General features: G+C 43.8%; 1 protein-coding gene across 2 annotated transcripts in view; it reads left to right on the top strand.

Annotated features, from left to right (window-relative positions):
* Positions 1-26,418, top strand: part of FRMD3 (FERM domain containing 3) — a 367,315-nt gene that overhangs the window by 249,555 nt on the left and 91,342 nt on the right. For both annotated transcript variants that reach the window (XM_049896889.1, XM_049896890.1), the window contains 2 exons: positions 1,133-1,230; positions 9,240-9,363. In XM_049896889.1, the coding sequence (XP_049752846.1) occupies positions 1,133-1,230; positions 9,240-9,363 (222 nt within the window). The remainder of the gene's footprint in view (positions 1-1,132; positions 1,231-9,239; positions 9,364-26,418) is intronic.

Raw genomic sequence — 26,418 nt, 5'->3', positions numbered from 1 at the left:
GGTCCCTAGGCTGAATCGGGCCCACATGTACATTTTTTGGTGCCACAGAGTGTTGGGGAAAAAAAGACTTTGTTGCAACATTTAAAATTCAAAGGATTTTGCTTAGAAACTCATTCTCCCTTATTTTCTGAAAAAGCTGATGGCACAGGTTGGATGAGCACAGTGCTGGGCCCCTTTGTAAGGAGCTGCTACCTTCCATTCTGCCTCCCAGAGCCCTTATGCAGCCCGTTCCACTCATTAACTAGTGTGCCTGGCCCCTGCTGGCATTTGAGTGTGCCATCTCGAGACAAGGGAAAGGACACTAAACAGATGACAGCTGTATCGACTGCTGGCGAGTGGATTATGACTCATGGCAATTCCATGTGTGTCAGAGTAGAGCTATGTTCCACAGGGTTTTTGATGGCTGATTTTTTGGAAGCGGATCACCAGGCCTTTCTCCCGAGGTACCTCTGGGTAGACTGGAACCTCCAACCTTTTGGTTAGCAGCTGATCACGTTAATCATTTGCACCCACCCAGGGACTCCTAAGACAACTGTAAAAAAAAAAAACAAAAAACTAGTGACTGTAGTAGTGAATAAATCGGCTTTCTGGCCTCATAACTAGGTCTTTTATTTTGAGATGGATTAATGTGAGCCTGCCCCTGAGAAATGATGGGGCTTGTCATTTTTTTTTTTTAATTATTATTATTGTTGTAACGAGGCTACACTTGGTATATTGACTGGATTAGTTTTCTCACTCTTCCACTTCAAGCAGACTTTTAAAGCACTTGGGCAGCACGTAACTGTGATGTGGGTGGTGGTGATGGTGGCCGTGGTTGTCACCGTATGGGATTTCCTGCTGGAGCAGGGGCTGGCCAGGCTCTGTTGGCTTTCTTCAGTGCTGGTCTCATGTGTCTTTGAAAAGGCAGAACTTACCTAGCTTTGGAGCCTGCTAAGATCTGCTCAGCCGTGGACACTTCAGATTTTCTCAACTCAGAAGGCCCTTCTCAATTTTTCTCTGCTTGCCCCATGGGGGATCTGGCATGTCTAGGTAGGGTCCTGGTGACATAGGTGTAGATGAAGTGAACAGTCCTTCTATGTCTTCCATGCTTTAGACAAAACTGATGGCGCCTCTTTCTCCTTTTGTGTTACAGGTACCTTTTGTACCTGCAAATTAAAAGAGATATTTTCCATGGCCGACTGCTGTGCTCCTTTTCCGACGCTGCCTACCTGGGGGCCTGTATTGTTCAAGGTGAGTGTGGCTGTGGCTCGCCCATCCCCGCTGTTGTCCTGGGCTCCTAGAGGTGTCTGTACAGCCTGGGCTGCTGGGAGCTGTCCCTCCGCCCCGACCTGTACCCATACTGTCCATGCGTGTGGTTTGAGACTGGGTAGCTTAGCAACATGGCCCCTATTTTTCACCCCTTTGAAGCCGTGGAGTCCTGGGGAAAGGCTGGGCTGAGGTGTTCACAGCGGCCTCTGCAGGCTCTGTCAGTACAGCTTAGAGTCTCTCTGGAAGGGGTGGGCTCGTGGTTTTACAACAAGTTCTGAAAGGGTGTGGATATTTTATATTTTGAGCTTACACCATCAGGTGTGGGGCCTCATGGGCATGTTGAAGGGGAATAACTATTGCCCAGGAAGTTAGGCATCCAATAGGGGGTTGTCCCTGGTGATATTTATGCACATTTATATGATACCCAATTCCTCAATTTTTCTAGCAATGTAATATGGGGAGGAAGGGTCCCTGGGTGGTGCAAATTGTTTGTGTTAAACTACTAACCTACAGGTTGGTGGTTCAAACCCACCAACCATGTGGCACCATGGAGGAAAGTTCTGGCAATCTGCTTGCCTTAAGATTACAGCCTACAAAACCCTATGGAGCAGTTCTACTCTGTAATATGTGGGGTTGCCATGAATTGAAATTGACTCAATGGTAACTTAAAAAAAAAATTCAGGGAGGAAAGCTCTAGTTCACAGTCTGTCAGCCTCAGTTTGAATCTCCCACTCCCCTCCCCCCATTTCCTAATTATTTTACCATGGAGAAATTACTTAAGCTCTTTTAGCATCGGTTTCTCCGTGTATTAAGCGGGGGTACTACTGCCTCCTCGCCTGACTGTGTGACGATTCCGCAGGGGCCAGGCCAGCCCAGGCCCCAGCAGAGTGGAGGCTGCTGTTGTTTTCAGGATGGAACAAGGCATGGGCCTATGTGCGTGGGTGGATGTAGGGGGATGGGGAACAGTTATTTTCCACCTTATAAGGACAGCAGTTTGAGGGAAGTCGGTCTCTAGGTCCTGAGGCAGCACATTGCCATGGTGATGGACCCAGCACCCCTGAAGAACAGGCTCAGGTGTTCCTGTTTCCCTGGGCCAGTTGGGAGGCAGCTGGCTGTAAGGGCTGTCTGCAGGGACCCAGGTGATCCAGTCCTTTGCAGCATGTTTATGAGCTGGGAGGCAGGCAGAAGGAAAAAGGGAGAAGCTGGGAGTCAGAGAGAGAGAGAGAGAGTTAGGCAGACAAAGACAGAGACAGAGAGACAGACCGACAAAGTTATGGAGAGACAGAGACAGACAAAGTCAGAGAGACAGAGATGAAAGAGAGAGATTGCCGAGTGAGCATGTTACTCTTATGGCTCTGGAATCGCGGAAGAGCTTGTGATGGGGCATGAGTGGGTATGATGGATATCTCTCTCACGATGTCAAGGAGTCAGTCTTCACTCACTGCTCAAGAGAGAAGCCCTCATTCTCCTGGGGATTTTATTGTTGCCCGTCACTGTCCGTGTGGGATACTCTGCACTGTTCCTTTGATCTTATTCTCAGGTGTGTGGTCTCTGAAAATTCCGAAGTGGGTATATGTGTGTTTTTTTCTCCTTCCCTGGAAGCAGCCTACTCCTTGGTATCTGGTTTTGGCAGAGGTGTCACAACGCTCAGGGACATCCAAGTTTAAAGTGGTCATAATGACGGCAGTGCTGTGATGGAAGTAGGAGAGTCCCTGCCATCTGCCCCCAGGTGAAGTAGGTGATTCCGAAAGCAGCCTCTCACATCCGAGTGAGAGGATGTTGAAAACTCATAGTTGTCTTTCTTCACCGTGAAGATCACCAATTCCTAGTTAAGGGACTCAGTATGAATCCAAGCAACAGACCAGTGTATGAGGATTTCAGAAGGCATTAAAAAAAACCAAACCAAACTTATTGCCGTCTAGTTGATTCTGACTCATAGCGACCCTATAGGACAGAGTAGAACTGTCCCATGGGTTTCCAAAGAGCGCCTGGTGGATCTGAACTGTCGTCCTTTTGGTTAGTAGCCGTAGCGTTTAACCAGTATGCCACCAGGGTTTCCAGAAGGCGTTTAGGCATTAGAGAATTATTGCCAATTCTCCATGGATCTCTAATGGAAAGCTCTCCATCCTATTTTATGTTTGACATAAAGCCACAAAGGCACCATCCAGAACAGAAAGGCCCAATTTTATCCCTCCTTGAAGTTATCATTGCCCGCACACACTGTATTAGCTACTGTGGAGAGAGAGCTGGAAATGGCCTGGAGTCCTGGAAGAGACCTTTCAGCTCTCCAGTGTGGTGAAGTCTATGCACCATTCATTGTGAATTAAGAGACAGCTGATTCACGAAGGTCTGTGATGCTCAGGGTGAATACGTTAGCAGCCCCGAGATCATTTAGAAATGCAGATAAGGACCTGCTTTGTCAGAATAACTTATTCTTGCAGACAGTAATAGGGAATGTGCAGCCACTACGAGGCAACGTGACTTTTCACTGGCTCCTTGTTTGCTAAAGCTGTTTGGAGGAGCAGGTTTTAAGCTTCAGTATATTCTGGGTGTATAAACAATAGTCATCCACCCAGAGTTTTGCTATCTGTACATACTGAAAAAAATAAGCATATTCAATACATGCAATTTTTTTCATAACTACATATTGCAAAACAAACTTACAAAAATCATAGGGCTCTATTTATATCCTTCATGGGTAAAGATCTCTTCTTTCCTGTTCCTTCTACAAGTAGCAATATGGAGGGATCATTGTATGTGTTGTCTCCTCTGCCTGGTGTGTTCAATCCCTATGGATGTCTTGGTTCCTTCTAAATATTCAGACCAACATCACAGTGTTGTGGTATTGGTGAAGAATATTGGCTATCTCAAGGACTGCCAGAAGAATGATCTAAGCAGTCTTAGAAGAAACACAACCAAAAGGAAGGATGATGGGACTTCAACTCTCTTATTTTGGACATATTATCAGGAAAAACCAATACCTGGAAAAGAACATTATGTTTGGCAAAGTAGGTCAGTGAAAACCAGGGAAACCCTCAGTGAGATGGATTGCCTCAACAGCCACAACAATAGACTCAAACATACCAACAATCATGAAGGTGGTGCAGGACAGGGTAGCGTTTCATTCTGTAATACACAAGGTCACCAGGAGTTGGAACTGACTTAACAGAAACTAACAACAACAGATACTCAGGACTCAGCTGAGATATCACTTCTTCTGAGAAGCCTTCCTGGATTGTTCTGTCTAGCTATCTCACCCCTCCTGCACATCATTCTTTATCACAGCATCCTATTTTGTTGCCTTTTAAGCACCTACATCTGAAATTATCTTGTCGAGCTGTTTTTGGGTTCATTATGTATTTCCCCTGTGTTGAATCCTATGGGAGTAGGATTTTGGGTCCTACAATATCCCAGGGCCTGGCACACAGTAGGTTCTCTAATAAATACATTAAATGAATCAGTGCACTTGCCTGAACTGTGTGCTTTCTTGCTGTACTTGGGGAAGAGTGGTCATTTGTCTGCTGGGAAGATATTCACTACCTACCTCATTTGTTAACGTGTTCCCCAAATATTTACTAAGCAGCTGCTAGGTGTCAGCCACTGAAATACAAAGCTCCTTTGTGGAACAAAAATAACAGACAGTTATGATGATAAGTTAATGGATACATAGGAGGAAACATGGGATGTTGTGGAAGCCATTAGGAGGGACCCCTAACCCAACAAGGTGAGTCAAGGAAGGGTCTTGCAGGAGTTGACACTAGGGATGTAACTCCTGTATCTTCAGTTCTTGTGGAACGAATCATCTCCAAACCAGGGAAATGCCCTTGTCCAGCTTGCCCCTTTTCACAGTACCACCTGATATTACATGTCTGACATCACTTTGATGACTAAGGTGCATCTGACCCAAGCCATAGTCCTTTTAGTCACCTCATATGCATGTGAAAGTTGGACAATGAAAAAGGAAGATCAAAGGAAAATTGACATATTCAAATTGTGTTGGCAAAGAATATTGAATATACTGTGGACTGCCAGAAGAACAAAAAAATCCATCTTGGAGGAAGTACAGCCAGAATGCTTCTTAGAAGTGAGGATGGCACGACTTCGACTTACTTTGGACAGTCATCAAGAAAGACTAGAAAATGATATCATATTTGGTAAAGTAGAGGGTCAGCAAAAATGAGGGAAACCCTCCATTAGATGGATTGACACAGTGGCTGTAACTATGGGCTCAAACATATGAACGATTGTGAGGATGACACAGGACTTGGCAACGCTAAGTTTTGTTATACATAAGGTTGCTGTGAGTGGGGGCTGACTTGATGACAACTAACAGCGTTACCCCACCCTTCTGCTTCAAACTACTTGGATTTTTATGACAGTTGAATTCTCTTAGAAAAATTCTAGGGTTTGTTTCAAACTGTAAGCCTCCCAGTGTGCCATATGTTACTGTTACTTACCACAAACTGCTTACCCAACTCCTCTTGGTATTAAAAAATGAAATATGAATAGTTAGAAGTTCTTAGTCATTAAAAAACTGCCTCCTGGTTAAACTGAAGCAAGATTTACAAACTTTAAGGGATGAGAGAGCAGAACTTGTGGTAGGGAAGGCATTGACCTTCACCTCGTCAGCAACCCTGTGTGGTTTCCACGGCCATTTCTTTAAAATTTCTTGTCTTTGTTAGAGGACTCATTAGCAGCTTTTGGCTGTACAGGTCACTTGAAACCTACGAGCTTTCCTGGGAAGAGAAGTGCCCCCACAAATAACCCCCTCCCTCTCCAAACACACCACAAGCTGACATTTGCATTGAAGATGACCTAATGTCATATAACCCACTGCCGTTGAGTCTATCCTGACTCATAGCGACCCTGTAGGACAGAGTAGAACTGCCCCATAGAGTTTCCAAGGAGCGCCTGGAGGATTTGAACTGCCAGCCTCTTGGTTAGCAGCCGTAGCACTTAACCACTACGCCACCAGGGTTTCCAAAATGTCACATAGCTGGACCGTTAATTGTGGAAGATGGAAACACTGGGTTATGCCACCTCCTACATTTTTAAATTTCTAGACCCAAAGCCAGCTCACAAGGGGACATGCATGTATGTGTGTGTGTGTGTGTTTCTATGTGCATTTCTTTTGGAACTTAGGTGGAGAGGGTTAATCATCAGTTCATGGCCTATTATCATCATTGGCCCCCTTAGGCACATCCATTGGTTGATTGATTTTCCTTTTTTTTCGTTATTCTCCACTTCCGTTCCCAAAGGATTAATATACATTTTTGACTCTGCATATATCCTTATGAAATGCTTGGCATTGTTTTGTGTGTGTATGTACTTTCAAATTTCATTAGTTAAATGGGAGTATAGAACTTATTTTATACCTTCCATAAAATTTAGGTCACAGCTTTTGATCTCTAGCCGCTTTACTCAGTGTACATCTATTTTGTTGCTTTTAAGAGGTATGGAGTGCCTGTGGTATGCATGTTCCATGTTTTACTTATCCATCCCAACAACCATGAACACCCACGTTGTTACCAAGTCCTGACTGTCGTGAGCTATGTGTGACGAACAACCTTGAACATATTCTTTCATGGACCTAAAGTTTTTCTAGGATATATGCCCAGAAGTGGGATTGCTAGGTCATAATATTTGCCTAAATACTTCCAGCCTGCTCTCTAGGAGAGCTACACCCACTTGGAATGCCCCTGGTGGTGCACAAGGGTTTCCATTTCCTCACATCTTTGCTAGCATGTAACATTTTCCAACTTTCGAAATTTTTGCCAGTCTTCTAGATGTAATGTGACACCTTCTTGTTATGGTGTCTCTGATTACTAATAAGTTTGAACATTTCTTCATAAGCTAGCCCATTGAGTTTTTCTTCTGTGAATTGCCCATTCATATCCTTTGACAATTTTCTGTTGGTCTTCCTGATCATTTTCTTACTGATTTGTTGGAATTTCTTCTTTATTCTAGATCTTAGGCCTTGTCAACTTCAGGCTTTGCAATTTTTTTTCTCCCAACTTGCCATTTCCCTATTATTTTGACTGTGGTCTGGGTGGGTTTATCCTTCAATAAACAGAAATCTTTCAATTTTGATATGATCAAATTACTCAATCTCTACCTTATGGGTGATGCTTTCCTTGAATCTTTTTTTTTATAAGGCCTTCCTCATGTGGTATACAGTTTAGGCTTTTTAAAAACTTGGTAATGTGAATCCTATTAAGAAGCTTTAAAGAACTTTCCTTTCCTCCCAGTTTTTCCCTTTTACTGTCATTAAATGATTTGACAATGAATGGATCAAACCAAAAACCAAACCCAGTGCCAACGAGTTGATTCCGACTCATAGCGACCCTATAGGACAGAGTAGAACTGCCCCATAGGGTTTCCAAGGAGCGCCTGGTGGATTCGAACTGCTGACCCTTTGGTTAGCAGCCGTAGCACTTAACCACTACGACACCAGGGTTTCCAATGAAGGGACAGTAGATACAAATGACAGAGTTGGATGCGATCTTGCAGATGTGCTCAAGGCACACTGGTCTCGATCTTCTTTGAGGTCATGTTTGTGAAGGGCTTCTTCTACTACAATTTTCCCACCGTCTTTAGTCTTCCCTCCTGTGCTGTACCCCATTTCTGCCTGAGATACTTGCTCTTTCTGGTTCATTTGCTCTAGCAAGTTTATGAAATCAGGAGACAGTAATCCCACTGTCAGAAAATCACCGGAGCTGCTCCAGGCTGGGGTCCACACACCCACCTCTCCCAGGCCTTTGGGGTACTCAGATACATGCAGACACTGCCTTCTTTTTACCATAGAAGACTCTCTGGAGGTAAAAAAAAAAAAAATTAAATCCAGCATCGTCCTTCACCTGATTTGCACATCTGTCTTAGACATGCGCACTTTAATCTGAAGAGCAGTCCGTTCATTTTTGAGTGCAATCCCCTTGGGTTCCTTCACGTTGTGATATTTCACTGAAGGAGCCTGCACCCACGCAAATCGCACAGCAGGCAGCCCCAGCCAGGCAATTCCTAGTCTCAGACGATATCAGCCTTGAAAGGAACGCTGAGACAAGCCCAGTGGTTTCCATCTAGAGGCAGTGTCACCTGCAGTCCTAGAGAGCATTTGTAAATACTGGGAGGAGGCATTTTTGATTGTCACAATGACATTTAGTGCCCAAGAGGGAGGGATGCTAAATGTCCTACAAGGCTTTGGAAAATCAGACAGAAGAAAGGATTATCTAGCCCCTGAAATGCCAGTAGTGCCCCCGTTGAGAAACTCTGAATGAAATCATTTTATCATACAAATGCCACCACCGGTCATACTGTGGTAGCTTATGTGTGGCTGTGATGCTGGAAGCTATGCCACAGGTATTTCAAATATCAGCAGGGTCGCCCATGATGGACAGGTTTCAGTGGAGCTTTTAGACTAAGACAGATTAGGAAGAGATGCCTGGCGATCTACTTCTGAAAATTAGCCAATGAATACCTTATTGATCACAACAGAATATGGTCCAACTCACATGCTTTGGGCACTTCATCAGGAGGGATCATTCGCTGGAGGAGGACATCATGTTTGGTGAAGTAAAGGGCCAACGAGGACATTGGAGACCCTTGGTGAGATGGGTTGGCATAATAGCCATGATAGTGGACTCGAACATGCTGGCGACTGTGAGGATGATGCAGTACCGGCAATGTTATGTTCTGTTGTACATAAGGCCGTCATGAGTTGGAATTGACTTGATGGCAGCTAACACCAACGACATGATATAGATGAGAAAAATGAGACCTAGGGAGTTTCAGACAAGTGCCTCAACTCACACAGCTAGATCTGAACAAGAATACGAGCTTCTCAACTCTCAGGCTGGAGTCTTTCCATAGACACAGTGTATTTGTTGGGTGTGAGCTTATTGCTCGCTCTTCTTTTGGGTGGCAGGAGATGTTCCCCATGTACCATGCTCTTGTTCTCAACCTCTCTCTTTCTCTTTGCTTTTTGCTGGGTACAGCTGAGCTTGGTGATTACCACCCTGATGAGCATCCTGAGAATTACATCAGTGAGTTTGAGATTTTCCCCAAGCAGTCACAGAAGCTGGAAAGAAAAATAGTGGAAATTCACAAAAATGAACTCAGGTAATATGGGTGGACATTTGTAAGAATGATGGAAATGAGAAAATATTCTTGCTGTGGGCAATGTGGAAATCACATTGTGAAGCGAGAATGTTAGTGATGGATGGGTTGACTTCCTGGTGGCAGAGCAACGTTTCCGGGCACTGTAAAGAAAAAGGGGCTGCTGGCTCCATGGTGTTCCCCATAAATAAGAATCTCAATAGTATGGGGTCCTCTGGGTGGCTGTTTATGAACCATCAGCAGTTATTAGAGCCATATATTTTCTGACACATGTGGGCTTCTAAACCACCCTGAGTTTCTGGAGCAAATAGGTAATCCCTTCCATTTTGAGTTTTGCATTGCCCCGCCCCTCCGCCCCCCATAGCCATTGCTAGAAGCATTGACTCCCAAGTAGAGTAGAATCCATTGATAAAGGTTCCTTCATTGAGCAGCTTTCAGATGATAGATTGAGCGTCTGCTCATCCTTTCTTAGGCTGTGATTGCTAGCTAGCTGCAGAGGCATAGTGGTAGGAGGATCAAAATCACATACAAAACTCACTGTGTAGCCAACTGTTCTAAGCCCATTACACATATTGACTCATTTCATCTTCACAATAACTTTATGGTTATTCCCATTTTATCCATGAGGAAACTGAAGCACAGAGAGGTTAAGTAACTTATCCAAGGCCACACAGCTAATAAGTGGCAGAGCCAGGATTTGAATCCAGGCAACCTGGCTTCAGAGTCTGTGCTCTTAAGCACTGTGAGATGGTTTCTTTCCACATGGGCTACGAGGAATGAAATGAAGCGTGTAGGAATCAGCACCAATGAGGAATTCAGGTAACTGTACATGGGAAGTGGGCAAATCACATAAAAATTCTCTTTCATAATAAAGCAAGCATGAGGTGGATTATAGCAAACATTGATGAAGAACTGCAGAGGCGAGATGCTCCCATCTTCTGGGCTGCTGGTAATTATAAAGAAAATAGTGTCACCAGGTTATGAATTCTGCGATAGCTCTGTCCCCTGTGAGGGAGTGTTTGCACTCCCCGCTTTATGCACGCACTCCCCCTTCTGGTGAGTCTGAGAAGAACACACATGTGTGCCTTGAAGGTGGCAGCGTATTTCAGCTTGGGAAAAAAATTATCTTTGTTCTTAGAAATAAAGATGATTAGATATCAAGAAAAATACATAGATTTTAGAAAGCACCATACTGTATATACGGATAATTTTAATGTCTCCTAATAAAAGCCTTGTTGAAAATTTATGAAACTATTCTTTTTACATTTTGGAGAACAAGCATGCTAGAGGTAAAAATAAACAAAACAAACAAACAAAAAAAACCTGTTGCCGTTGAGCTGATTCCAACTCATAGTGACCCTATAGGATAAAGTAGAACTGCCCCGTAGGGTTTCCAAGGCTGTAAATCCTTACAGAAGCAGACTGCCACGTCATTCTCCTACAGAGTGGCTGGTGGGTTCAAACCACAGAACTTTTGGTTAGCAGCCGAGCCTTTAACCACTGCAGCACCAGGGCTCCTAGAGGTAAAAATAAAGTCCCAGTATTCCCGTTGAGGGATCTGTGGTACACCAGTGACCTGGTGTGCAGAGGCTGACAGTCGCATTCACAGTGTGAATTGTTAAAAAAAAAACTGGTTGCTGTCTAGTGAACTCTGATTCATGGCGACCCCAGGTGTGCCATAGTGGAACTGTACTCCACAGAGTTTTCACTGGAGGATCTTTCAGAAGGAGATCACCAGGCCTTCCTTCCGAGGCACCTCAGAGTGGACTTGAACCTCTGACCTTTTGGTTAGCAGCCGAGAGCGTTAACCATTTGCACCACCTAGGGACTCCTGGCAGATCAGTAAAAAAACAGTAGGCGATGCAAATTGAAAGGTCTTCTGGGATCAGAATTTGCTAGGCCCCAAACACTTGGGATATGTGATCATCGTAAATACTTTGTGAGTACTTACCGGATGCTAAGCACAGTGGTAAGTGCTTTACAGGCATTATTCCATCAGTCCTCCAAACTAGGTAGATACTGGTATTGTTTCCAGGCTGAGATATGGAAAGTACAACCTGGAGTGGTCAAGAGACTTACCCAGTTAGTCAGTAGGAGTGTCAGGACTTCAACCTTGGGTTGCCCGACACCAACACCCATGCTCTTCATCTGCACGGCAGAGTCAGGCGGTCAGATTTGCGTTTCTCAGTGATCACCATGGCAGTGGTGCCAGAGCTTGAAGAGTGGGGGCAGGAGGGCCAGTTGGGAATTTCTGTTGTTTAGACGAGAGATGACAAGGGCCTGAAAAAGAAAAGGAGTCGAAAAAATTGAAAGAAGAGAGTCTCAAGAGACAGTTCAGCAAGCTTGGTGACCCACTGGATTTCTTCACGAGGAAGTGGATGAACCAAGGAAGATTCCAGATTGCTTTTTGTACGTAATTAGAAATCTGTAGATTGGGCCTGGATTTGTTGATATCCCTGAAAGTAGTCGTTACGTACCGGGGAATATAGAGAGTCATCAGTCAGCCACAATTTATAAATTGAAGAAATAAATTCCACAGGTTTGATCGAAGCTGCCGTTCTGAGGCGTGTGTAGTGCTACACATTTATACATCCAGGATGGCCTTGTGAAGAAGTCCAAGTTGTATGTCTGGAGGATGAACCAGCAGGGAATCGTGGGATGTTCCAAGGACAGCTTCAGGGGGGTATTTTCCTGTGTATTTTTGCTCCTCCTCCCCCTGTAGTCATGTATTCCTTCTGCATCAGTGCAGCAGAGAGAGATGTTGGTTTAGCTGGGAAGTCAAGAAAAGCAGAAGAACTTGACAGTGCAGAGGGAGAGGAGCTTTCTAGAGAGGGGTGGGAACCTGCTGTAGAGACCGAGGTGGTCTAGGGGCCCAGTGAACCCTTCTCATACCAGTCACGAAAGTATCGACTTTCTTGTGTGAGGAATCAGACCTTTGGTTGGATTGCTCTGCAAACCCAAGTATACCAGGAAAGGTTTGTAGCTGGAGACCTGTACCAGGAAGGCTGGGTCAAGGTGTGGCTGTCTTCCTTCTCAAGGTCATCATGGCACCCAGGACCCTCTCACACGGCGAAGGAACAATGTATGACTACCAAACTCTTATTATGAAGACCTTCTGAAAGGATTCCCTTTGGCCTCCACTGGGGTTCGAGGGGCTCAATAAATAAACTCCTTCTTCCTACCTGGTTTCTGAACCAGTTGAGAAATAAAAGAGATGGCAGTAGAGACACTCAAATATTAGCAGAAGTGGTGGTGATGATGACAATGATGGTGATTTAAAATGGGGTAAACATTATTTTTTTAAACATTATTACATGTGGAGGTTCCCAGCCTTCTCCCAGCCCATTCCCTTGATTGGAATTGTTCTCCTCCTGTGATGTCTAATGAAGGGACAAAAGCTGTGATTCCCGAGAGAAAATAAATCTGAGAGGAAGAAGATCCCTCCTCCCCAGCCCCCAGGAGCTGGCACACTACTTGAAGGTGGAGCCAAAATGGCTTGATAAGCAGGCACAGATAAGAGAGTTCTTTAGGGGCAGGAAACTGAGAGAGAGACTTGGGGTTTTGAGATACTTGGAAATAAAAGACCAAGATTTTAATAGGCATGTCCATGGACTAAGTACTTTGACTCCTTTAGATATTTAAGAGATTTGTGAGTAAAGATTGAAATTCATGCCTGGGTCAAACTTTCTTTCTTAAATGTGCCATATCTTTGACTGAACTGGAGGGTAGAGTGAAGTCACAGTTTTGTAAGCCATACGTACATATTATAGTTATTGACCATCTCTGTATCAATTAAGATAAGTTAGATTTTGCTGAGTGAACAAACATCCCCCAAAGCTCAGTGGTTTAGAACAACAAGGTTTATTTCTTGCACTGCTCTATATCACCAGAAGGCAGCCCTGGGGGGGGGGGGCTCTGCTCATCAGTGTCGCTCAGGGCAACTGTGAGCTCGAACTTGCCAGTTGTTGAGCCAAAGGGAAAGAGAACTCTGGAAGATCTTGCTTCACCTTGAAAGTGATACAGGACACTTCTGCTCATAACTCACTAGCTAGAACTAGTCACGTGGTCCTATCCAACTGCAAGAGAGTATAACCCAATAAGGTGTCCAGAGGATATATGAGCTGAAAACATTTGGCAAACCACTCTTAATGGCCTTCACAATCTCATTGACCAGTAGATTTTTATTTAGAAAGATTTTATAGATCCACATTTGGGCCTCTTAATGTTCCGTGAACTGAAGGGTATGGGAATGTATGATTCACATTATTGAACAGATATTGGTGCTAAAACTCATGAAAGCAGAATGATTCTCCTAAATCAGGAATAGCTAGTATTTCTGGGCCATTTCATCTCTGTTACTACTACTCAACTCTTTATAGTGCAAAAGCACAGACAATAAATAAATGAATGGTTGTGGCTGTGTTTCAATAAAACTTTATTGACAAAACAGGTGGCAGGCCAGATTTGATCCAGGTCTGTAGTTTACCGACTCCTGTTCTAGACACTTGGCAGAGCAGATCTGTAAACAATTTCTGCTTCATTCTCCTTCCACTTAATTTTAAGGCAACACGAACCATGTTTATTTTAAAAAACCCATTTGTAAAAAGAATCTCAATTACAAATTGCATTTGCATTTGAGTTTGGCAGAGATAAGGTCCTAGGACTGGGACTGCTTTAGAAACAGGTTGTTCCTCCTTCTAGAGCCCTCTGGTGGCTGGAGGAAGCCATTGCCACAATCCCTGGGGACTTGACAATTCTCTCGGTTTCTATTTTCTACAGCTTTAGCCATGGTCATCTGGGTTAGGAAGAAATACCCATTCCATCAGTCCTGAGGGTGCTCAGAGGGGGCTGAAGATCAAGAATAATACTAATTTTACTGGCAGAAACCCCGAAAGGCTTCTCCGGAAGTATTTCCTAGAGTTCAAGGGAGCTACTCTTTTTTTTTCTTTCATTGTGCTTTAAGTGAAAGTTTACAAATCAATTCAGTCTCTCACACAAAAACTTTTATACACCTTGCTACATACTCCCAATTGCTCTCCCCCTAATGAGACAGCCCGCTGTCTCCCTCCACTCTGTCTTTTCATGTCCATTTCACCAGCTTCTAGCCCCCTCTATCCTCTCATCTCCCCTCCAGACAGGAGATGCCAACATAGTCTTAAGTGTCCATCTGATCCACGAAGCCAAGTGAGCTACACAGGGTTTTAAATATTCAGAAGCTCAGCTGTTGGTGAAGTAGTTTCTGATGAAGCATATTCCTTGCCCTTTAGGAGTAGAAAACACCCAATTAGCCACCACCATAATGATCTAACGAAGTGAGGTTTGTGCTGGAATCAGTAATGACGCTGCGAGTATTTTAAATGGAGCCATCTCTTTCTCCTTCTCGAAACTCACGTTCAGTGCAACTGTGTGCCATGCTTTCTAGCATGGATTTATAGTTTCAAAAACATCAAGCTTTCTAGAAACCAGTGCCCTCCTATGACAAGTACCTTCTACTTATGTTTTTGATGAATAGATCACAAGGGCCCCTTTAGGAAATGTTTTTGTGCAGTTTTGAGAGGAGTCTTTATTGTATAAAAGAGAAGAGGGGAGATGTAATTTTATGACCCCAATCTATCTTAAAATGTGCTTCCCCTCTGTCATTTTTCCTCCTCCTCCCCACTGTCTTTTCCCTCCCCAAGTCCCTCATTTCAAAATGCTAGAATCCCTCTCCCCGGTAGTTGATCAAATCTGCTGCCATTTTCTTTTGTTATTTGGAATAACAACGTTCTTAGGAATGGGAAGATGGGATAAATTGGCATCAAATCTCCTTCTACAAAAACTAAATCCTTGCATTATGTGGTCTAGAGACAGGGACATTTCTGGGGAGGGTTGGGCCACGAGTGTGTGTGCCCAAGCCACCAACAACATTATACTGGTAAAATCTGGCTAAAGTGACTGGAAGGGAAAAGAGCAGTGTCACCAAATTGCAACATGGCTGTGAAGAAGGAGATGGGACTAGAATTGAAAGTAGTAGTCAGGTTTGCCTTACTGCCTTCTTGTCATGTGATTCTAACTTAGTTATAGAGTCAAAGACTTCATACTTTCAATGAGACTATAACAATGTATTTATGCATCCATGCATCTATCCACACGCCCATCCATGATTCATCCATACATCCATTCATCTATATACCCATTCACTCAGGCAATAAATATTTATCGAATAGCATCTCTGTGTCAGAAACTGTAGTGTAGTGTTTGATGGCCTAGTCTAGTGACCTCCAACCACTTTACCATCAAGTTGGGACCCCCTTCATCATCCACTCCCCTATGATCTCATGTTTTGAAAGATTTTGCCTAGAAAGTAATATTCATGAAGCCATAATTAATTTGCGTTTAGACAATTATTATTAGTCTAAGACAGTTACAGCTACTGTTCAGAGCCTTCGAATATCAAGAGGTCACCAGCCTAAAGCAGAGAAACCTGATCTCACAGTTACTGCCTGTGATGGTTAAGGTTGTGTGTCAACCTGACTGGGCCATGATTCTTAGTGGTTTTGCAGTTATGCAGTGATGTAGTTTGGCAGGTATGTAATGATGTAGTCGTCCTCTATGATGTGGTCAACCAATTAGTTGTAAAGGGAATTTCCTTGGGGATGTGGCCTGCATAAAATATATACATGGACTTCTGGCAAAGCTTACTCTGGATTCTGCATCTGGATCACTATCATCTGACTTTCAGTTCTTGGGACTTGAGCCAGTTGCCTGCCATATTGCTTGCTGATTTTGGGATTCGTCCACCTCTGTAGCCCGTGAGTCAGCGGCCTGCCATCTGATGTGCCAATCTTGGATTCATCAGGCTCTGCAGCTGCCGAGTCAGGGGAAGCCCCCAGCCTGACAGCTGACCCGTGGACCTGGGACTTGCCAGCGTGTACAACTGCATGAGCCATTTCCTTGAGATATATCTATATATCTCTGTCTCTATAGCTATATATGCTTTGCTAAATTTGCTTCTTTATTTAGAGAACCCAGCTGAAGACATTTGGTACTGAGAGTCGTTCTAGAGAAACAAAATCGTAGGATGAGTTTTCTAAATTGGTTCTCAAATGTGACTAGTCTTGAGGTGCTCATGACTCTGCCTTCAGTAGTAAAGAGCGTGCAGCTAATCCATGGCGTGAAGTGGCAATTTTAATATGCGAAATATCACTGCCAATAGATGAAGTATTGGTGAGAAGCAAGGCTCTGGTTGACTGCATATTTGATACTTTTTACAATGTCAGAATGAGTATAGGGAAGCTGAGTATAGGGAAGTGAAAGGTCCTCCTTTCACCAGACAATGTGGTAAAAGAAAAGGATGTGCTCAGGGCTTCTGAGTCATAGCGAAGCACTGCTTGAAAGACCTGAAAGTTTCTACTTGTACCCTGAAAGAAAGCCTCATTTCTTGCAGTAACAGAACTGATATTGCCAAAAGCCAAACCCAGAGTGTTATCCTAAGAATGGCTGAATTACACCACCAGTTGAATTCACAACCTCGAATGGTGTATAACGTTAAAGTGAGGGCATTGATTGGTAAGAAATGGGATCCTGAAACTTGGGAGGGGGACATATGGGCAAGTAATCAGGAAACTAGGGACATTGAGCACCTAAATTCCATCGAATTACTCCTGCCAGCAGAGCTAGCCCTCTTACTCCCATTTGAAGAAATTACTCCATCTTTGTCTGCTAAGCTACCCTCCCCAGTAAAATTATTATCCCTTCCAACCCCATCTGATGAGGTTAACCCACCTGTGTCTGAAGAGTCTTTGTCTGAGATATCGACTGGGGTGATGCCTGGGGCATTGCCAGGAGCATCACCTGAGGCATATGCCTTATAAGACATTGTTGAATGTTCCCAAGACCCACCCCCCTACCCATCTTTGCTTCTAGACCTATAACTAGACTTAAGGCCCAGCAAGCCCCAAAAGGTGACATACAAAGTTTGACCCAGAAGGAGGTAAGCAGTGCTCGAAAAGAGCTGCTTGACTTTTCTAATATACACAACCAGAAGCCTGGGGAATATGTATAGGAATGGCTGTTAAGCATGTAGGATAATGGTGCAAAGAACATGAAGTTGGATCAGTCTGAGTTTATTGATATGGGCCCACTAAGCACAGATTCTTCATTCAGTGTTTCAACACAAGAGGTTAGGATCTAATCATTTTTGGTTGGTTCACTGAAGCATCACATGGTGGCCTACACGAAATAAGGTTGAAGTACCGGACCTGCCTTGATATACTGTAGAAGAAGGTATCCAGAGGCTTAGGTAATTGGAGAGTTAGAGTGAATTTATCAGCTTAGACCCATAGACCCACATGTGGAGTGCCCAGAGGGTACACCTTTCACCACCATAGTGAGGAACAAATTTGTGAAGGAAGCCCCAGCATCCTTGAAGACTGCTGTGATTACTATTTTATGTAAATCACATTTGACAGTGGGAACTACCTTAACTGAATTAAGACACCTAACTACAATGGAAACTGTGGTGATGTAGTGGTTGAGTGCTGCGGCTGCCAGCCAAAACATTGGCAGTTTGAATCCACCAGGTGCTTCTTGGAAACTCAATGGGGCAGTTCTACTCTGTCCTATAGGGTCGCTATGAGTCAGAATTGACTCGATGGCAATGGTTTTTTTTTTTAAACTACGGTGGAGATGATTAGACCCTGTGGTGGCAGGGACCAAGTGATGGCACTTAGTCAACAAAGATAAGATGGGCATGGTTACTGTAATGGACAGTAGTTTCAAAATAGTAATCAGAATAGTCTGACTTGTATGGACTTACGGCATTTGTTAGTCATGATACCCCTAGGAGTGAAATAGATGGGAAATCTACTAAATATTTACTTGATATGTACAAACAGAAGTCTAGGTCAAGTGAGTGGCAGTCTAACTCAAATTGCCAGAATATAGAGTCACGGCCCCTCAGTCAATTCCCAGACTTGAGTGAGTTTAAAGACTCACAACTCCTTCAATGAAGGGGAGGCTGGGTCCCATTGAGAAAGGACCCCACTACACTGCCAAAAATATATACCGTGAATCTCTCTCCCAGCCTTCCCCAAGGGAATCTACAGCCTTTTACAAGAGTGAGTGTCCATTAGGGAATAGGAAATAATCAGACTTTTCAGGGATTACTGGTTACTGGCTCTGAACTGACACTAATTCAAGGGGACCCAAAACGTCACTGTAGCCAACCAGTCAGAGTGGAGGCATATGCAGGTCTAGTTATTAATGGAGTAGTCTTAGCTCAGGTTCATCTCACAGTGGGTCTAGTGGGTCCCTGAACCCATCTTGTAGTGACTTCCCTAGTCCCATGATGCATAAGTGGAATAGATATACTCAGCAACTGGCAGAACCCCCATGTTGGATCCCTGACAAATGGAGTAAGGGCTATTATGGTAGGATAAGCTGAGCAGAAGCCATTAGAACTTCCCCTACCTAGGAGAACACCCACTAAAAAACCCACTGCTGTCGAGTCAATTCTGACTCATAGTGACCCTACAGGACAGAGTAGAACTGCCCCACAGGGTTTCCAAGGAGTGCCTGGCGGATTTGAACTGCTGACCTTTTGGTTAGCAGCTGTAGCACTTAACCACTATGTCACCAACCAAAATCAATACTGCATTCCTGGAGGGATTAGTGCCACTATCAAGGACTTCAAGGATACAGAGGTGGGGATTCCCATCACATCCCCATTCAGCTCACCTATTTGGCCCATGCGAAAAACAGATACATCTTGGAGAACGACTGTGGATTATAGTAAATTTAACGAGGTGTGACTCCAATTGCAACTGTTGTTCCAGATGTGGTTTCACTGCTTGGGCAAACAATATATCTCCTGGTACCTGGTATGCAGTTATTGTCTGTCCAGTGCCTTTTTCCCTATTCCATTTTGAAGGAGCACCAGAAGCAGTCTTCATTCAGCTGGCAAGGGCAGCAATGCACCTTCACTGTCCTACCATAGGGGTACATCAATTCTCCAGCCCTATGTCATAATTTGCTTGGTAAAGTGCAGGATCAGTGGAAAAGAGGAAGACCCTCAATGAGATGTATTGAGACAGTGGCTGCAACAGTGGGTTCAAGCATAACAATTGTGAGCATGGTGCAGGACTGGCCAGTGTTTCATTCTGTGGTACATAGGGTCGCTATGAATCGGAACTGACTTGACGGCACCTAACAACAACATGTCATAATTTAATCCACAGGGACTTTGATTTCCTTTCTCTTCCACAAGATGTCACACTGATCCATTACATTGATGAATTATGCTCATTGGACCTAGTAAGGAATGCTAGAGGGTGGGAAATTAATCTCACAAAAATTCAGTCGCCTTTCACCTCAGTGAAATTTCTGAGAGTCCAGTGGTGTGGGGCATGTTGAGACATTCCTTGTAAAGGATTGAGTTGTTACATCTGTCCCCTCCCACAACTGAAAAGGAGGCACAATGCCTGGTGGGCCTCTTTGGATTTTGGAGGCAACACATCTCACCTTCAGGTGTGCTACTGTGGCTTATTTATCAAGTGACTCAAAAAGCTGCTAGTTTTGAGTGGGGCCCAGAACAAGAGAAGGCCCTACAACAAATTCAGGCTGCTGTGCAAGCTGCTCTGCCACTTGGGTCATATGATCTGGTTGATCCGGTGGTGCTTGAAGTGTCAGCGATGCTCTTTGGAGTCTCTGGCAGGCCCCTATTGGTGAATCACAACGCAGACCCTTAGGATTTTGGACTAAAGCCCTGACATCCTCTGCAGATACCTACTCTCCGTTTGAGAAATAGTTTTTGGCTTGTTACTGGGCCATAGTAATGACTGAATGCTTAACCATGGGCTACCAAGTCACCATGTGGCCTGAAATGCCCATCATGAACTGGATATTGTCTGACACACAGAATTATAAAGTTGGATGTGCAGAGCAGCACACCATCATTAAATGGAAGTAGTGTACATGAGATCAGGCCTGAGCAGGACCTGAAGACACAAGTATGTTGCATGAGAAAGTGACCCAAATGTCCATGGTCTCCACTGCGGTCACATTACCTGCCCTCTCCCAGTCTGCACCTATGGCCTCATATAGAGTTCCTTATGATTAGTTGACTGAGGAAGAGAAAATTTGTACCTGGTTTACAGATAGTTCTGTGCTATATGTAGGCACCTCTCAAAGTGGAGAGCGGCAGCACTACAGTCCCTTTCTGGGACTTCCCTGAAGGACAATGGTGAAGGGAAACCTTCCTAATGGGCAGAATTTCAAGCAGTGCACCTGGTTGTTCACTTTGTATACTGATTCATGGGCTGTCTCCAATGGTTTGGCTGAATGATCAGGGACTTGGAAGGAACATAGTTGGAAAATTGGTGACAAGGAGATATGGGGGAGATGTATGTGGATAGACCTTTCTGAATGGACCAAAGCAGTGAGGATATTTGTATCTCATGTGAATGCTCACCAAAGAGTGACCTTGGTAGAGGAGGATTTTAACAATCAAGTGGACAGGATGACAAGGTCTGTGGAAACTAATCATCCTTTTCCTCCAGCTATTCCCGTCATTGCCCAATGGGCTCATTAACAAAGTGGCCATGGTGGCTGGGATGGAGGTCATGCATGGACTCAGCAACATGGACTTTTACTCACCAAGGCCAACTTGGGTATATAGCCACTACTGAGTGCCCAATTTTCTAGCAACAGAGACCAACACTGAGTCCCTGATATGACACCATTTTTGAGGCAATCAGCCAGCAACCTGGTGGCAGGTTGATTATGTTGGACCCCTTTAATCATGGAAAGGGCAGCATTTCATTCTTACTGGGATAGACACTGACTCTGGATACATGGCCTGCATGCAAGGCCTCTGCCAAAATTACCATCTGTGGACTCACAGAATGCCTTATCCACCATCATGGTATCCCACACAGTGTAGCCTCGGATCAAGGCACTCACTTCACAGCAAATGAATTATGGCAGTGGTCCTACGCTTGTGGAATTCACTGGTCTTACCATGTTCCCCATCATCCTGCAGGATCTGGCTCTATAGAATTATGGAAGGGCCTTCTAAAGACACAATTATGGGGCCAGCTAGGTGGCAACACTTTGCAGGATTGGGGCAATGTTCTCCAGGAGGCTGTATATGCTCTAAATCAGCCTCCAGTATATGGTGTTTTTTCTCCCATAGCCAGGATTCACAGTTCTAGGAATCAAGGGGTTGACATGGGAGTGGTACCACTCACTATTTACCCCTAGTGAACCACTTACAAAATTTATGTTTCCTGTCCCCATGACCCTATGCTGTGCAGCCTAGAGGTCTGAGTTACAAAGGAAGGAAGCTCCCACCTGGAGACACAACACTGATTCTGTTCAACTGGGAATTAAGAATGCTGCCCAGCCACTTTGAGCTCCTTATGCCTCTGGATCAACAGGCAAAGTAGGGAGATACTATACTGGCTGGTGTGATTGACCTCAACTATTGATGTTGCATAATGGAGGCAAAAGAGAGTTTGTCTGGAATATCAGGAGATCCTTTAGGGTGTCCCTTAGTACCACCATGCCCTGTGATTAAAGTCAATGGAAAACTACAGCAGCTCAATTCCAACATGGCTACTAATAGCCCAGACCCTTCAGGAAAGAAGATTTGAGTCACCCCATCAGGCAAAGAACCATGACCAGCTGAGGTCCATGCTGGGGGTAAAGGAAATATGGAATGGGTGTTGGAAGAAGGTTGTTCTAAATACCAGTTATGGCCACTTGACCAGTTACAGAAATAAGCACTGTAATTTTTATGAGTATTTCCTCCTTGTATGTGTGCAGCAAATATTTTTGTTTTCTTCACTTATAAAATATAAGATGCAAATGGGGCTAGTGTGTTTCCAGTTGTACGCATGTCAGTTGTATCATAGTAGGTCAGTAATGACTTTGTAATTGTTCTTATTAAGAAATTGTGTATAGTTTAAGGAGATGTGTATAGGTGCAAAGTTTACAAGGGGTGGAGTGTCATGGTTAGGGTTGTATGTCAGCTTGGCTGGGCTATGATTCTCAGTGGCTTGGATGTTATGTAATGATGTAGTTTGGCAGTTAAGTAATGTTGAAGTCATCCTTCATGATGTGGCCTGATGTGACCAGCCAATCAGTTATAAGGGGAGTTTCCTTGGGGGTGTGGCCTGCATCCAATATATATATGGCTGTTCTGGCAAAGGTCACTTGCGTGCTCTGGATCCTGCATCTGGGTCATCATCATCTGACCTTCAGTCCTTGGGAATTGAGCCAGGTTCTGCCGAACTTGGGATTCATCATCCTCTGCAGCCTGTGAGCCAGCAGTCTACTGTCTTACCTGCTGTTCTTGGATTCATTGGCCTCTGTAGCCCTTGAGCCAGCAGCTTGACGTCTGACCTGCTGATTTTGGGTTCCTCAACTCCTGCAGCTTCGTGAATCATTAGAAGCCTCCAAGCTGACACCTGACTCACAGACTTGGGCATCGCCAGCCTCTGCAACCATATGAGCCATTTCTTGAGATAAATCTCTCTCTCGCTTTCTCTCCATGTGTATGTGTGTAGGTATATACATACACACACACACATATATATATATTTCACTCATTTTGCTTCTCTAGAGAACCGAGTCTAAGACACTACCCTTGAGGGGCCCATGGGTCCAAAGCAGGGGTGACAAAAGGATAGCCCTTGGACTGTACTCTATCCCAAATATGTATTTTTTGGCTCAAAAAATTGGTTAAAAAATGGAATCAGTTGCCATAAAGTTCCAGCTTTACTTGCAAGTGGGAGGTTTGGTGACACTAGGCCCTGAACACTATGTGGTAATGCCTAACTGAGCTAAGAAGCAGAACCCTTTCAAAGAAGCGTTTGTCACATCTGCCTCCATTGCTATTGAATTTGCAACCACCTTCTTTTACAGATAAGGAAACAGAGGCCTGAGAAATTAATTTCTCCAAGGCTACACAGCTATGAAGTGACAGAGCTTGACCTGAAACCTGATTTTCTTGTACAGTGCTCTAATATCTTCCTAAGCTGCAGTTCTCCTAGAAGTTTTGTTTCTGCCTGGCCCCGGGGTATTCCCACTATCTCCCACATAGCACAGCAGTTACCCAAATACAGTGATCTCTCTAATGCTCTGCATAAGGATGGTCCTGAATCATCCCCAAGGGGTATGCAAACGATTCTACCCCTAAATAAAGAATTAGAATTGAGACTAGGGACTGTCACTTCCAGTTAGGATGTAGAAAGGCATGAGACATTGATCTCTCTTGAACACCCAGAACAAGCTGGATACACTGCAAAATCATATTTTTTAGTGCATTTGAGAGCTGATGAGTAAGGAAACCTAAATGTACTAATAGCCAGAACGTCCTTCCTAGGAGAGCTGAGACCTTCAGCTGTGCTCTCATCTGCTGGAGTTGTGGGAGGAAGAGGAATAGACCATAGGTGGGGTAAGAAAAACCAACCAAACCATTAACAGCCTTTTGAGGCCATGAGTGGGTTGGCTTGCTGGATTGGAGACTCAAAGACCCCCATCCATCAAGCAAGCTGTGCTTTCCCGCCTTCATTTTGCCTCAGGCCTTCACTGAGTGGAGATTGGGTGTATGCTAAGGGCTGGCAGGGCCAGAGAACTGAATGAAATCCCTCCGAGGCACTCTAGACCTCCATGGAGAGCCGGGTGGTTCTTGCAATGGCAGAGAGCAGGACAACAGGGAGGAGAAAGATCTTCTGAAGTACAGAGACTCAGTGATGGTACTGAAGAGCAAAGGAAACTCCTGGTCGCCCAAAAAGTCGGCATCTAAGCAATAAAGCCTAAAGAGCCCTCTGAAGTCTCACGGATATTTAGATCCCAGCCCTGCTGAAGGGTAAGTCCTGAAAGTCCTGATAGCACTCTCAAAACATTTGAAGTCAGTTGCGACAAAACGAAATCTGTATTCGAACAAATACATACATATGAATGTTCATTGAAGCACTTATTCACAATACTCATAAAGTGGGAACAACTCAAATATTCATTAATGGTAGATAAACAAAATGTGGTACATCCATACAATGGAATATTATTCAGCCAAAAAAAAAGAACAGAGTACTGATACATGCTACAACATAGATAAGCCTTGAAAACATTATGCTGAGTGAAAGAAGCCAGGCACAGAAGGTCTCATTATGTGATTCCATTTATATGAACTATCCAGAATAAGCAACTGTATAGGAACAGAAAGCAGATTAGTGGTTGCCAGGGTCCGTGAGGAGGGTGAAATGGGGAGTGATGGGTTAATGGGTGTGGGGTATCCACTGGGCATGATGAAATGTTTTGGAACTAGGTAAAGGTGATGGTTGTACAACATTGTGGATATACTAAATGCTACTGAATTGCACATTTAAAATTGTTAGTTTTGTTTTATGTAACTTTCATCTCAATTAAAAATTTAAAAAAGATATGCCCCCAAAACACCTAACTTAACTCAAGTTGAGAATTCTACTTCTCAGGAGCAGAACATTATATTGCTTTTCTATATACCAATCAGTTTAATTCGAGATGGTAGGCCCAACTGGGTCAGGAGCAGCCAAACCTACTGTCTTCTCTGCCAGCCATGCTCTAAGCAGTCCAGTTCATTGCTGGTAACATCCATACCTTATTGCACAGTGAACGTCCAGTAATATTTTGTCCTCATTCTTGGGATGCTGTACATTTTTTGTATGTGGCAGCTGGGTGGTGCAAATGTTTAAGCACTTGACTACTAGCTGAAAGTTTGGTGGTTTGAACCCACCCAGAGGCGCCTAGCGTTTCTGGTTCTGAAAGGTCACAGCCTTGAAAACTCTATGGAGCACAGTTCTACTCTGCACACATGGGGTTGCCATGAGTCAGAAATGACTTGACGGCAACTAATAACAACAACAATAATGCTATGTAATGGTATGTTCCAAACCCTGTTGAGTCGATTCCAACTCATAGTGTCCCTATAGGACAAAGTAAAATTGCCCCATAGGGTTTTCAAGGAGCGCCGGGTGGATTCAAACTGCCAACCTTTTGGTTAGCAGCCGAACTCTTAACCACTGTGCTGCCAGGGCTCCAATGGTATGTTAAAGGAGGATAAATAAAAGAGAGATTTTCCCTCTTTGACTAAAAGCATTCAAGACAGACAGAAGGGCGATATATAGCTAAATAGTTACTTGACCTCACTCACTTAATTTACTAGAAAATCATATCATTGGAGAGTTGTTAGCTCTTAAAACAGAATTTAACTAATCACTGGTCTTTACCTATAACTGCCTCATTAGAGACATTATTAATCTTAGCAGAACATTTCCCGGTACAAGATTTAAAGGATAGAAAATCATTATTTTCCATTACCAAACACAGTTTTTCCCAGAAAGAAATTTCCAGTGGGAGACTCAAGGGGAAAACAAAACAAAACAAAATGTTTCTATTTAATTGATTTTAGGAAATTTCAGAATATTTAATTGTGCTCATGTGGAATCTGTACATGGATCAAGAGACAGTTGTTCAAACAGAACAACAGGTTACTGAGTGACTTAAAATTGGAAAACGCGTGTGGCAGGATCGTATCCTTTGATCACATTTACTCAATCTGTATGCTGAATAAATAATCCAAGAAGCCAGATTATATGAAGAATCCAGCATCGAAATTGGAGGAAGACTCATTAACTACATGTAATATGCAGGTGACACAACCTTGCTTGCCGAAAATAAAGATGTCTCGAAGCACTTACTGATGAAGGTGAAAGATTACAGTCTTCAGTTTGGATTACACCTAGATGTAAAGAAAATTAAAATCCTCACAACTGGACCAATAAGCAAAATCATGATAAATGAAGAAAAATTAAAGTTGTCTAGGATTTCATTTTACTTGGATCCACAATCAACACTCATGGAAGCAGCAGTCAAGAATTCAAATGATGCATTGCATTGGACAAATCTGCTGCAAAAGACCTTTTTAAAATTTTAACAAGCATAAGTGTCACTTTCTTGACTAAGGTGTGCCTGACCCAAGCCATGGTCTTTTCAGTTGCCTCATAAACATGTAGAGCTGGACAATGAAAAAGGAAG

This window comes from Elephas maximus, chromosome 9 (genome assembly GCF_024166365.1).
Source record: "Elephas maximus indicus isolate mEleMax1 chromosome 9, mEleMax1 primary haplotype, whole genome shotgun sequence".
NCBI lineage: Eukaryota > Metazoa > Chordata > Mammalia > Proboscidea > Elephantidae > Elephas > Elephas maximus.
This window is presented reverse-complemented; position numbering and strand designations above follow the sequence as displayed.